The following is a 12,580-nucleotide window of genomic DNA, read 5'->3' as shown; positions in this document are numbered from 1 at the left end:
AGAAGTTGGAGTTCAGATGTGGGTTCATCTATCGCAATTATAATTAGTTTTATTTAAAAATCTATATTATGTCCTAATTTAGGTTTTGTGTGTATGTGTGTGTGTGTGTGTGTGTTTGTTTGATTGATGGAGGTTCTGGATCTTCTCTCTGGGTCATTCATTGCAGACTGGCTCCTTTGTGTAGTCCGTGTTATGAGCTCTCGCAGCGGCTTGATAACCGTGTCTCCATGAAAAAAAAGGAGGGTCAGCATAGAAGAATGCTGAAGTGTTTCCTCCTCCCCCCCTTCAGAAGTCTTCCCAGACCTCCCCTGTGCGATCAGCTGACCGTCGAGACATCCTCTGAGATAGAGGGGGAACTGAGTTTTGCCGTTGAGGTTAAAGTCTTATTTTATCAAGACCGAGAGGATAATAACACAGAAACCATATGACAACAGGTCAGAGGTGACGACCCAAAACAATTGCATCATGGGAAGGATAATAAACATCAATGGACTGCTTCGCTAAATGCCTGCTTTTGTATCCGATCCCTCAAGCTGTATAATAACAGCTCTGTACATGCAGGTAAAGGAGGAGTCTGGGTGGAAGGATGTTGCGCACGTCTGTTGGACCCAATTTGTTGTTGTACAGGCCAATATGAATGGAGAACAGCACATGTTTTCACTGAGGCTGGGGCTTCTGGGAGCAAATCACGATGGATAATCATTTGACGGGGACATCATATCCACAGACCCTCACACACACTTAATGAAGACAAGACAGAGGCTGAGAAAGTTTTCATAGAAGTTTCAAGTGTGTGTGTAATATGTAAAATGTCAGTGAAAACATGAGTCATTCCAGAGAAATAAATAATTAGAGATGAGAGATGACAGGAAACTATGCAGACAGATGAAGCGATGACTAAAATACTGGCAACCCCCCCCCCCCCCCTCCCCGTATATGTGTGTTGATGCAGCAGTTGCCTTGGCGCTGTGGGCACGACATGCTCGCTGGTGCCTTGTGTCCACCCAGCGGCAAAGGCTCACCATTGCTTATTATGCGTTTGTGCGTGCAAGCGGGTTGTTTTTTCTTTGCTCATATGACTTTTGATTGTGTGTGTGTGTCTGACTGCACCTCCATGCCTAAACAGTAATGGCTGACAGTGACATTAGGCTCTGTGTTCTTGCCTTTTGTGGCGACGCTGGACAGGAAATTGGGGTGGCCCTGCAGCCCTCGCGTCAGCGGGGAAAACAGAGGCGTCTTTGTGTTTTCCCTGAGTACGTGTGTGAATAATGTGTGTATGTAGAGACGCGGATGCATGTGTGAAATGATTATTCAGTGACAATAAGAGTAATCTTTGTTAGCGCAGTTAGCTAGCCATCTTAAAGAAGTTTTTTTGTAATAGATTTGGGATGTGTAAATCTCTAAAAATGTAATGTTGTTTTTCTGTCCAGATCCTTTTAGCATATTTTTTCACTTTAGGTGAATGTGCCTTTTCCACTTCACTGTTACTGAGATGTTGTTTTAATGTTGTTAGAAGTATATGCACTTCTTTTTCATATTTTTTTTAAGCATTGATGAGTGGAAACATGATCTTTAGATGATGCTCTGTCAAATTAAACCGCAGAAAATCCAAGTGCTCTCACACTGTGATTAGTGATTACATCGTGAGTGATGAAGAGCCCTCACAAGTTTGCACTACGGATGAATTTACTTCAACAGAGTCGCTCTCTCTTGACTCTCTCTTCTCTCCTCCCCGCTGCCGGCCGCTACATTCCCACAGAGAGAAAAATTGAGAGAGCTATAAATAGCTGTAAAGTAATATACTTAAAAGACTGTTCAAAACAGAGAGAGTTGGGGACAAATGGGTGATTGTGCAAAGGGGGACGTCCTGACGGGACTTTATCGTCTTGGGAGCAGAAGATAAAGAGTAAAAAGAAGGATGAGCACATCTCCTAATGTCTGAGTGGATTGTGAGGTATTCTCAGTTTCCTACCGAAGGCATCGCTGTTGTTATCTGTGCTGAACGGGCTGATTGTCTGAACTTTTGGACACACTTCATTTCATTCCCACAGTCTGATAACAAAGAAGAGCTGACCTCCCTATAATCAAATAATCATATTACACAGGAATTTACCTTCAACCGGTGTAATTGTTTTTATATATATATATATTTTTTTTTTTTATTAAAGCGACAGTATAATGCCTCATTAAAAAAAAAAAGTTTTGTTAGAAATATGGCAGTGTTTGTGTTGATTTACTTGGAAGATACAAATGATACACAATTGAGCTAAATCTGACAAAATGTCTGTATAAAATATCATTTATTCTAAGATATTCAAACGTGTGCTTCAAAGGCTTCAGTTATTATGTAAAATTATTATTATTAGCATTATATGAAAACAACAGTAGGTGTCTGTCATGACTTTATCAGCCATTCTCTGTATATTTGAATGCTTTTTATTGTAGGCATGCGTGCGACATCCGCAAAGCATCATCGTGCAAGTTTTTCTGTGGGCCACGCACATCCGAGTGTGTGCGTATGTGACACGTTTAGCCTCTAAATTATGTCCTGTCATTAGAGGCACTTCTGGAGTGTTAACCACTGCTGATGGTGATTAGGTAAAGCTCCTAGATTCAGTATTTAAAGTGCAGTTCCACTCCGCTGTTTAATGGACCCTGTATTTTGGACGATTAGCGTCTGCGGAGAAATGTACATGTGATATGAGAGGGACTTAGGAGAGCGCTCAATCTGCGTCTAAGCTCATAGGGGAAGTGTGCCTTTAATCTGGGCTTAACGTACACAGCCGGCGGGAGGGGGTCGAGCGGCACACCGGTGGGGCGGCCATTAGCTTTTAACGATTGGCCATGAAAGTTAGCCTGTAGACCTGCAGTTCAACTGCGATGGGACTGGGTGCGAATGCTAAAGTTCATGAAATGTGAAAAAGGGATGGCATTGTCTTTGATAACACACCCCGAACTGAATAATACTGGTGTTTGGAGATTATACTGACATCATGTATGTGTTTAGTCACCTCACCCGTATCAGACCGTTTGGCTTTGATATTCAAGGCTGTTTATGAATAACATAATTCTTTGCCTTGTGAAAATGAATGGCAATAAAGTTATTAATCCACCAGATAATGAGCGAAGACTGCTGTTAAAGTTTACAATGCAAATGAAGCAGACATGACTAGCCTGCAAGGAAGCTTCAGAGACTGTTCTTTGTGCGTCTGTGTTGTGTTAGCAAGTGTGTGTGTGTGTGTGTGTGTCGGTGGACAGGGTCTGTGTGTTTGGCAGGCCGGCCTTTATTGGAACCACAGAAGGATGGAGTGAAATTATGCTAATGGCTGCTAATTATGACCTTGGAGACCAGCTTTTCTGCCAATTTATCTGCTTAATAAAACCCTCTCTTTTTTAATCCCAACATCTCGACAAGCTTTAAATGTTTCATGTAGACTCTCCACTATGACAGGTCTGCCAACTTTAAATGAAATAGTGGCTATAACCTGCTCACCCGGGGAGCAGAATTGTATAGTAATTATACTTCAAAGGCTCGTAGGAAAATAGACATTTTATTGCACAAGAGGAGCTGTGAAAAGCTTCTGTCAGTGGGCCGGCAAGGAAGTAGGGAAGAGAGGGGCAAAAGGAAGAGTGCATGAGACAGGGAAGAGCGCAAAAGAGATGCAGACGTGTCCAAAGCTGCGCGCGCGGTTGTAAATGGCTGCGAATTAGTAGCAAAATCAATGTCGAAGCTATTTTAAATCACTCACCTGAGTATTTGTGCAAGGAATATTGCACTGGGAATGGGACATTTTAGGAAGTATTTGGCCCTTTTTTATCTTTTTAAAATTATATACTGAACCTAAATGGCTTTTTATTTACATATTTAGCTTTTTTACTACAAATATCTGAATATCCGAATGTGTACCTACTAGCTTTCCAGCTACTAGTTACGCTAATTTAAGTTGATAAAACAACAGTTCTCGGTTCGAGTTGGATGTGACAAGCAATTTGCTGGTTCTAATAAGAACCGTTTCTCGATTGCCTACGTTTAGGTGAGGGTCGTGTGTGTGTGTATGTCTTTGTTGGTCCTGATGTGTGTATTGGGGGTTGGTGTGTTCGAGAGAGCGGCACAGAGGTGTGTGTGTCAGAGTGAAACAAAAGGGCCCAGTGTGTGTGAGTGTCTGGAGGTAGAGTAAACAGAGTGCTGGTGGAGGGGCAGACAGGCCGTGCGGCTCTGACGGCCCAACTGCAGTTTATACAGCTGCACTGACTGCTTTTACTGCCCCAATGTGAACCAGCATACAGCCAAGTTACCCCCACACACATACACGGTCACATTCATACAGTCAAATTAACACAGATATAGTGTCTAATACTCACATTCGTACATATAACACACCTGTGTTACAAAATTCGTTATGACAGAGCTGCTGTGTTCAGACTCTGCATCATAGTTTATCATTTAAATCTCACCTATACAGTCAAGACTGTCTTAAGCACGTCTTCATCATTTCCAGAGCCGCCAGCCTTAGGTTTGATTGAGGTGAGTCTTATTTATCCCGTCCAGACGGTTAGAAACATTATATGATGTTTGTCTTTACAGCTAATCTAAACCAAATAAGCAGTAAATGAGGGAAAGAGAAACCTTAGCAGCACCCAGGAGCTCCGCCAGATGTGGCGTCTGAGTCAGACCAGGTCTATGAGAATACCATACAGTTCAGCACACGCAAACTGGACTGTGCCGAGCCTGTGGATGCTAATTGGTGAAGGATATTTGAGCGAAAAAAGTAACTGCACTTATGAAAAGTCCTCACGTACTGTACGTTTGAAAGTCTCGGTTTCCCCCTCAGAGCATAAAATAAAGTGAGTAATTGTGAGATTTTTAAGGTATAAAAGTGAGCTAGAAAGTCCCGTTTGTGAGATATAAAGTCACATTGTAAAAAAAAAAATTAAGATGCAATTACAAGAAGAAAAAAACGGTTACACGGTTAAGAAGTCATACTTTGAGAAAGTCACAATTGTGAGAGTCACAGTTATGAGAAATAAATAATTATGAAGTCATTGAGAAATATAAAATCAGAATTGTAAGAAAGTTAAGAGTCATAAAATTCTGAGTCATAGTTGCAATTGTGAGAGAAACAAAGAATCTAATTGTGAGATACAATCCAGTATATGTATATATGTATGTATGTATATGTATATGTATAAATATATATATATATATAACTTATAGATTCAATAGCTTGTAAACCTTGTGAAGGAGGGCAAAGTTACCACGACACTGCAATGAAATAAAATTTGTTTGCCAATTCTTTTAGTTGCAGAGTACAAGCCAAATAAAAGTACTTCTCTCCATCTCCCTTTATCCTTGTCTGTCTTTTTCTTTTAAAAGGGTGGTACTTATTCCCCAGGGCCATAGTAACACTAGCCTCAAGGCTGAGAAGCGTCTATGAAAGCACTTAGGCAATGCCGTAAGCCAGATGAAATCTTATTACTAGAGCATATTCATTTTTCCTCACCATGCATTGTGGGAGAGAGAGTTCATTTAATAAATGCTTTTTCTTCCTGACGGTATCAGAGGAACACAGACCATCATCAAGGCCTATTTTCTCTGGTATTGTCAACACCATATACACTGTCATTAACATCCACTGTGGCACACACACACTCACGCACACACCATTGTCTGTCCGTGTTCTTGGCTAACGTGATATTTGATGTGCGCTGGGCTGGCTGCACTTTTCTTTAATGGGCCGCTCGAGTCTTTACATCAAACAGGCTAGCTAAACACAACGTGTGCAGCGCTGCTACAGTAAATGGCTCTGTGATAGTGTAGGTGGGACGTCTCTTTGATGGAGGGATGTATGTGGACAAAGCTATGGCATTGATGGCTGTCATTATGCGAGTAGTGTGCGTCAGGTGTGTGTGTGCGACATGCTCCCGTATATGTCACTCACAATTAAACAACAGCCACGTCTCTGTCTCTGCCATGTCTTTCCTGAATGCCTCAGTCACTTTTCCTTTCTCATTTTTCCAGGATGTCTTCCAAGCGACCAGCCTCTCCATATGGGGGAACAGATGGAGAGGTAGTCATGGCGACGAGCAGACAGCGATTGGAGGATGAAGAGGTTGACGGACATGCTGTCATTCACTTGCCCCTGAGTTCGTACTGCAGCAAAGTATCCCCGCGATCTCCTCGACTGCTCGACAGCCCCCCAACACTACACGCGAACATGGTAAGCCCCCCCCCCCCCCCCCCCCCCCCCCCCCAGGAGGTGTCTGTACGCTCAAACTCCTCTCATACGATTGGGTGAAGCCCCTATTAGCCCCTCCCAGTTGATTTAATATGCATATAACTGACACCTGCCTTACAACTTGTCTCAGGATGAGTCCCTCCCATTGTCTCTCTCTCTTGCTCACACTTTTGGTGTGGAAATGCCCGTCACGCTCCAATGATGTCATAGGCGGCAAGACAAGTCGTCTTTTTGAATGTGGCCAAAATGAATCATATGCTTGACTGTTCATCTGTCATTGTGGAGTGTGAGTTCATGATGGGTCAGTGTAGTCATGGAGGATATAGACCGTATTGGACTGTTTGTTTAAAGCCGTAAAATGAAATATAAGTGAGGTGGACCCTGTAACCCCGATTGCACGTCCTCACGTTAACATGCACCTGAGCTCTAGACTATCTGTATCTATTCAGTGACCTTTTCCCCGACTCCGCTATCTCTCTCTCTCTCTTGATAAACTTGTGTCGCCATAGGCTTTGGGAATCAATTTGGCTGTAAAACAATGAATCAGTACTTAAGGAACTTAACAGTAAGCTAATTCTGTAATTAACTGTGATTACAGGACATGCTGGACTCTGCAGTTTTGGAACCGTTTCCCACAATAAACCAAAGTCCTCGAGCTTTCTCACTCGAGCGTTTCCTTCGCTCACACTTTACACACCCGACTGGCAGCGCGGTGTGTTTGTTTATGACTGTCAGTTCTCTCTTAAAGTCACTAGCAGTAAAACTACTACTTCGGGGATGTGCAGAAATGTTACCTTTTAGGGTTACACCTGTGTACCTTTAAAGGGGAGTGCATACAATTGATTGTTATTCTTATTAATCCTAATGTGAATAATTATGTATCAGCTGCAGCGGTGAAGTTGTAATTGTTGTTTTATCTGAAAGACTAGACTGCTGTCTCTGTCTCTAGCGCTGACATGACAGACGTGGCATGAAAAAGCAGGCGCACTGTATTTGATGTGGATTAATAAAGCGTATCCGTCTCAAGCACGGGCGGATTTTGGGGAAAGCAGGCTGGCATGTGTGAGACATTAAGTTTCCCTGAGCCGATCCGCGCTGACTGGCAGAAGAGTTGAGTGAGAGAGAGATTTACACGAGTGGGGACTCGGAGGGGCTTTGTCACGGCAATTGTATAAAGTGATAGGGAAGTGTAAATCGACTCGGCGAGTCCCTGGGTAGCACGCAGCGGAAGATTACCGCTTTATCTTGTCATTGTAAATTAACACGGCAGCGGCGCACACGCGCTTCAGACTCCGCTGACCTCTTCATCCTGAGAGAGAGAGAGAGAGAGAGAGAGAGGCGCATGTCCGTGACGATGGGGTCAGTGGGGCTCCAGCGCGCAGAACCTGCTACAATAGAAGTTGGTGCAGAGGTGCGCGTCTACAGCACTCCTGCAAGTTTTTTTTTTTACAGGCGGGGAGTAGAAGGCTTTGAAACCGAAAGGTGGAAAGAGCTTTACACGCGGGTGATAATAGCGAGGTGTTAATTACTCTCCCTTTTGTCCGTTTAATGAGGAGAGGCATTAAGAGAAGACGTGTTCCTGTGCGTGTTTGTACTTAGATGTGTCAAATTCAGCTTTTCAATGTCAAAAACAACAAAATACTCATCAGCCTGGACTCTTGTACAGTGTTCTTAAAAATAACTTTTGTAAAATGTAACACTTTTTTTTAGATAGAAAGTAAATCAGTTTAAGCTCATTTAATTTGTTTTTAACACACATATTATAATCAGATAAATTATATGAATAGTAAAATTGAACTAGATATATTATAAATTATATACGAGGAACATTCTGATTCAGTTTCATGTTTTTTTTTGTCAAACAAACAAAAACTACAAATCTAAGTGAATAAATGTAAAAATTTATAGAAATCGTATTAATTTAAGCCTTATTATATGCCATTATTGTCATGTAAATTCAAAGGACAGGGATGAGACAATGTAAGGTGTTTGAAACCGTGTGAAGCGCTTGTAAGTCTTCATCCGTGTGTGTGTGTGTGTTCACGGCAGGATCAGGGCTGACAATAGCTCGGTTGAGCCAGGTTTAGAGGTGAGCGGATTGCGCACACACAGTAGAGATCAGCAACACGGGCTTAAGACAACAGACGAGGTGTCAGCACCGCAGGAGAGGAGAGATGTCCAACTCAAGCGTCTGTGTTTCAGCAGCGGGGCTCTTGACAGTTTAACTGATAGCAAGTGTAGAGGTTAGTATCCTAGCGCGTGGTGAACGCAAGCCAGAGAATCACACGGCCATGTATTGAGTTAGACTCATTAGCTAGACGCTACCTGTGTCTGTAAAATAACTGGATTTAAGTCAGCATATGGAAGCGTGCTTTATTTAGGGAGAGAGAAATGCTCTGAGGGAAACAGGTTGGAATCCTGCGGAGTACAGGAAGGACAAACATAAAAAAAAAAGAAGAAGGGAGAAAAGAGGTGGCATGTGGAGGAATGCTGGCATCTGTGCTGAAGACGAGAAGACGTGAGGAAAAAACTAGAGGGGGAAAGAAGGCATTTTGCTTTTTTGGCAGCAGTTAAAGTGTGTTTAAATGTGCTTCTGTCACACATGAGCTTAAGAGGACAAAAGTTGTTTAATTCTGTCGCCATGCTGCCGTGGTTCAAGGATGAAGAGAGGGTCGTGGAGAGAGGCGCAGTTTCAGCCTTTCCACGAAGAATTGACATCTGCACAACTAAAAGCAGAACCGCCCACACCGCACAGAACGGCACATCAGAAATGCATATAAATACATATACTCGCAAGCACAGAGCTTTGCACACTTATTCAAATGCGGCGTAAAATCAAACGCACACACGTAAGCAATGAGACGAAGGACAAAACGGGGGTATTAACCTGAATATCAACCCTACAGTAGACCTGTTACTCAGTGTGCCTTATATTTAAAGATGGGGGGAAGAAAGCAACACATAAGCCATTAGCTCATTCGCTTCTTTAAGAATGATGCTTCATCTGTCCGAGACTTAGTGTCACGGCCGAAGACTTTAAAAAGCGAAGGAATACGGTTTCCTCCGACGCCGTATCACCTTCTATTCGAATTGTTTTCTAGACATCTTTGGAGAAAGACGCGAGCTGCGGTTTGAAGTATGCAGTGGATTAGATAGATTGGAAGTGACAGGTGTGACCGTGTTTTAAGATGCATGCCACACTGAAGCAGGCAGAGAGAAACGCCTGCCATTCTGCCACTCGCTCCCACTCTCTCTCCCTGGTTTTCTCGCTCTCGTCCTCCCCTCTTCTTTCTGTCTTTTTTCTCTGTTAGTTCTTTAACAGCGAGTTGACAGTTTTGTTTACGAATGACGGGGTGATCTCGCACCGCTTTGGTCATTTATGACTACAGAAGTCTCCTAATCCCAGTTCAACTGGCCTGACTGGAGCTGATGGGGAAGAGAGGGATGAAACGAAGGGGTGTGTCAGGAAAAACATGCTTTTTTTTTTGCAGAGGAAATCAGTATGCAAGCTGTCATATATCCCGTGTATCATAAAAGCCTGTTAAGATCTTTTAAGCCTGCCAGTCATCAGTCTGTTTGTGAATGAGTATCATTGGGAAATGTCTCTCGGTATGAGTTGGTAGAGAGTGTTTCAGTTTAATTAGTTCTACAGTAATTATTATTATCATCGCGATGATGATGATAGATTGTGACGAGTCAATCTGTGTGATTATATTCAGTATAACTGGATATAGTGTTGACAACTGTATGTATCTGAATATGATGTTTGTTTATTTGTCTGTTGCAAAAGAAAGTGGTTGATGTTATTAAAATAAATAGCATATAAATAGCTGAAATGAATAAAGTGGCAACATGTATTATTTACATAATGAATTAATAAATTGTAGAAAAACATTGTTAAGAGCATATTAAGAAATTGCTTGCACTGTTACAGAAATTAAATAAATACTAGTATTATTAAACTTTTATCCATTGCATTTAAACTATTTCCATGTTGTATAGTTTTGTTGATATTAGTTGGTTACTAAAAATAAATACCATATAATTGGCTGAAATTGGGTTGAAAAATTTCAAAACATTTTATAATTGTTCAATATAAAAATTAATTATAATTAAATTGTATGAAAAAAAACTGTGAAACTGTATAAGTACACATTTAACGATTGCTAATACTGGTTAAAAAAATTAAATGTTGCCCCATGTTACATAGAATCAATTGTTTCGTTGACAGGGCCAAATCAGATCATTTAAGTCTCACTCTACCAATATAAGTAAAATTGTATCTGCCACTGTTCTGTGTCTTCTGATAGTCTTGTGTAATTCGTGTTGCATTAAGCTCCAGTAAATGAACCATCTGCTGCTCTCTCTCTGAGTTAATGATTAAAAACAGATGTCATTATTAAAATCTAAGCGGGTGATAGACCTGCCTGGAGAACTTGATCGATCCTGTGAACTTGAGTTTGGACTGACGCTATTTCGCTTTGCATGACTGATGCAGGTGGCACGGAGGAGCTGATGTTGATTCTTGAGGTGTAAATCTGGTCACTGGATCCAAACACGATTATGCTATTGTATGATTGGCTGAGGCTGCTGTCAGTCACGCTGGTGGTAAGGTAGATAATAGACGAGGATTAACCAAAGATTAACCCTGATTAACTGACTTGGACTGTTGACCTTGTCTCCAAATACCTGACTTGTTTTGTAATTAAACTTTATAAAGGAGATTTGGAGCTGGGTGAAAATACCGTGTGTGTGATAATTCATCTTCATGAATCGCCACATCTGTCATTTACCCAAATGTGTACAGTGTGTGTGCATATACATACATAAGCAAAAAAATTGGCAAAAAAACAATGATACAAATAAATTGTATGTAATTTATATTGTGTGTATATATACACTTTACAATATATTATATCATGTATTGTATGTGTGTATGTGTATACACTTATTTTTTTATATATGCGTTAGTGTTTTATGTTGTTGCATTTGTGAAGGCTTCACTGTAAAAATGTTATTTTGTATAAAAAGTATTTTTATGGCTGAGATCATGTAGAAATAGCCCCTAAAGGCAACAACTGCACAGTTAAAATTTGTATAGTGTACAAGCCTAATTCTGAGCCAGATTACATAAGAAACCATATGATGGGAACTGTTATATATTTGGACAGCAGATCAATGCATAAAACATTGAAGATGGTGATTGATATTGCAGCTGTCATGTTGGTCAAGTATAGAAGAAAAAATGCGGTTGAAAAACCTGGAAGTTCTTGTGTGTTTGGAGCTGATTCAAAGTAGAAAAAATTCCCCTCTCAGAAGAAGAGACAGTTCCTGTGATGGTGAAACGGCTGCAACTTTTTGCACTAATGATTTTGTCTAAAGAGACTTCAGACCGACAGAGGCAGAGAGAGAGCGAGCGAGACTTTCTACAGTACAGATGGGCAGATGAGGATGAAAGGAAATCTAAACATGCCTCAACACTCAGGAACAGGACGAAATAATTAGTGAAGGCCTGTTTGTCGCTTTGTTTAACACCCTGTCTCTCTCTCCGTCTCTTTGTCAGGATCAGGATGGCTGTAAAGGCCTGGCCCTGAGCCCCTACCCCCAGCACAACTCGTCTACCTCACCCAGTAAGCAGCAGCAGCAGCAGGAGGAGGGGTCCATGCGGCCGGGGAGCGAACCCAGCTCCGCTTCAGCTCTGGGCACGCCAGAGAGACGCAAGGGCAGCCTGGCCGACGTGGTCGACACGCTCAAACAGCGCAAGATGGAGGAACTCATCAAGAATGAGCCAGAAGGTGAGTGATGGAGAATTTAATACACGTTTTGACACACGATTGGGACGTTTGCATACAAAAAGCTGTTCTGAAGCCGTGTTTCAGCTAAATTCTCACCTTGTTTACAACATCTTAAGAGCCGAACAACAATATAACCTCTGCTAATGAACGTGTCATATTGTGGTGGTTGTTTTTGTATTTTGAGAACATATATTAACACCAACTCGTTCAATTTAGCATCTTTATCACAAGCTACTTTTGATGCCATGGAAAGAGTACTATTTATATATATAAAATTCACTGCAATTAATTTATAAATACTTTTGATGCAATGGAAATAATAATTGAATTATTAATGTATTTATTCAATAAAATTCATAGCAATCAATTTAATTAAATATTATCAGACGTTTTTTCAAGTGTAGAGAGTTTCTTGGGATTATTGGGAGTTGTCTAGCTTTGAGTTGTTGTTCTGAAAACTTCCTGGTTGAAGACCAGCAGGTTTTAGGAGCCATTGCACAGCCAATTTTTACCTCCAGAACCAGTTTTTCTGTGTGGAAACTGCACATG

General features: G+C 41.4%; 1 protein-coding gene across 5 annotated transcripts in view; it reads left to right on the top strand.

The window, feature by feature from the left end:
- The window catches only part of sox5 (SRY-box transcription factor 5), a 233,559-nt gene that overhangs the window by 159,119 nt on the left and 61,860 nt on the right, over positions 1 to 12,580 (top strand). For all 5 annotated transcript variants that reach the window (XM_079817426.1, XM_079817427.1, XM_079817425.1 and 2 more), the window contains 2 exons: positions 6,020 to 6,218; positions 11,800 to 12,031. In XM_079817426.1, the coding sequence (XP_079673552.1) occupies positions 6,020 to 6,218; positions 11,800 to 12,031 (431 nt within the window). The remainder of the gene's footprint in view (positions 1 to 6,019; positions 6,219 to 11,799; positions 12,032 to 12,580) is intronic.

This window comes from Gobio gobio (genome assembly GCF_949357685.1).
Source record: "Gobio gobio genome assembly, chromosome: 5".
Lineage (NCBI taxonomy): Eukaryota > Metazoa > Chordata > Actinopteri > Cypriniformes > Gobionidae > Gobio > Gobio gobio.
The sequence above is the reverse complement of the archived record's forward strand: the minus strand, read 5'-3'. Positions and strand labels throughout refer to the sequence as shown.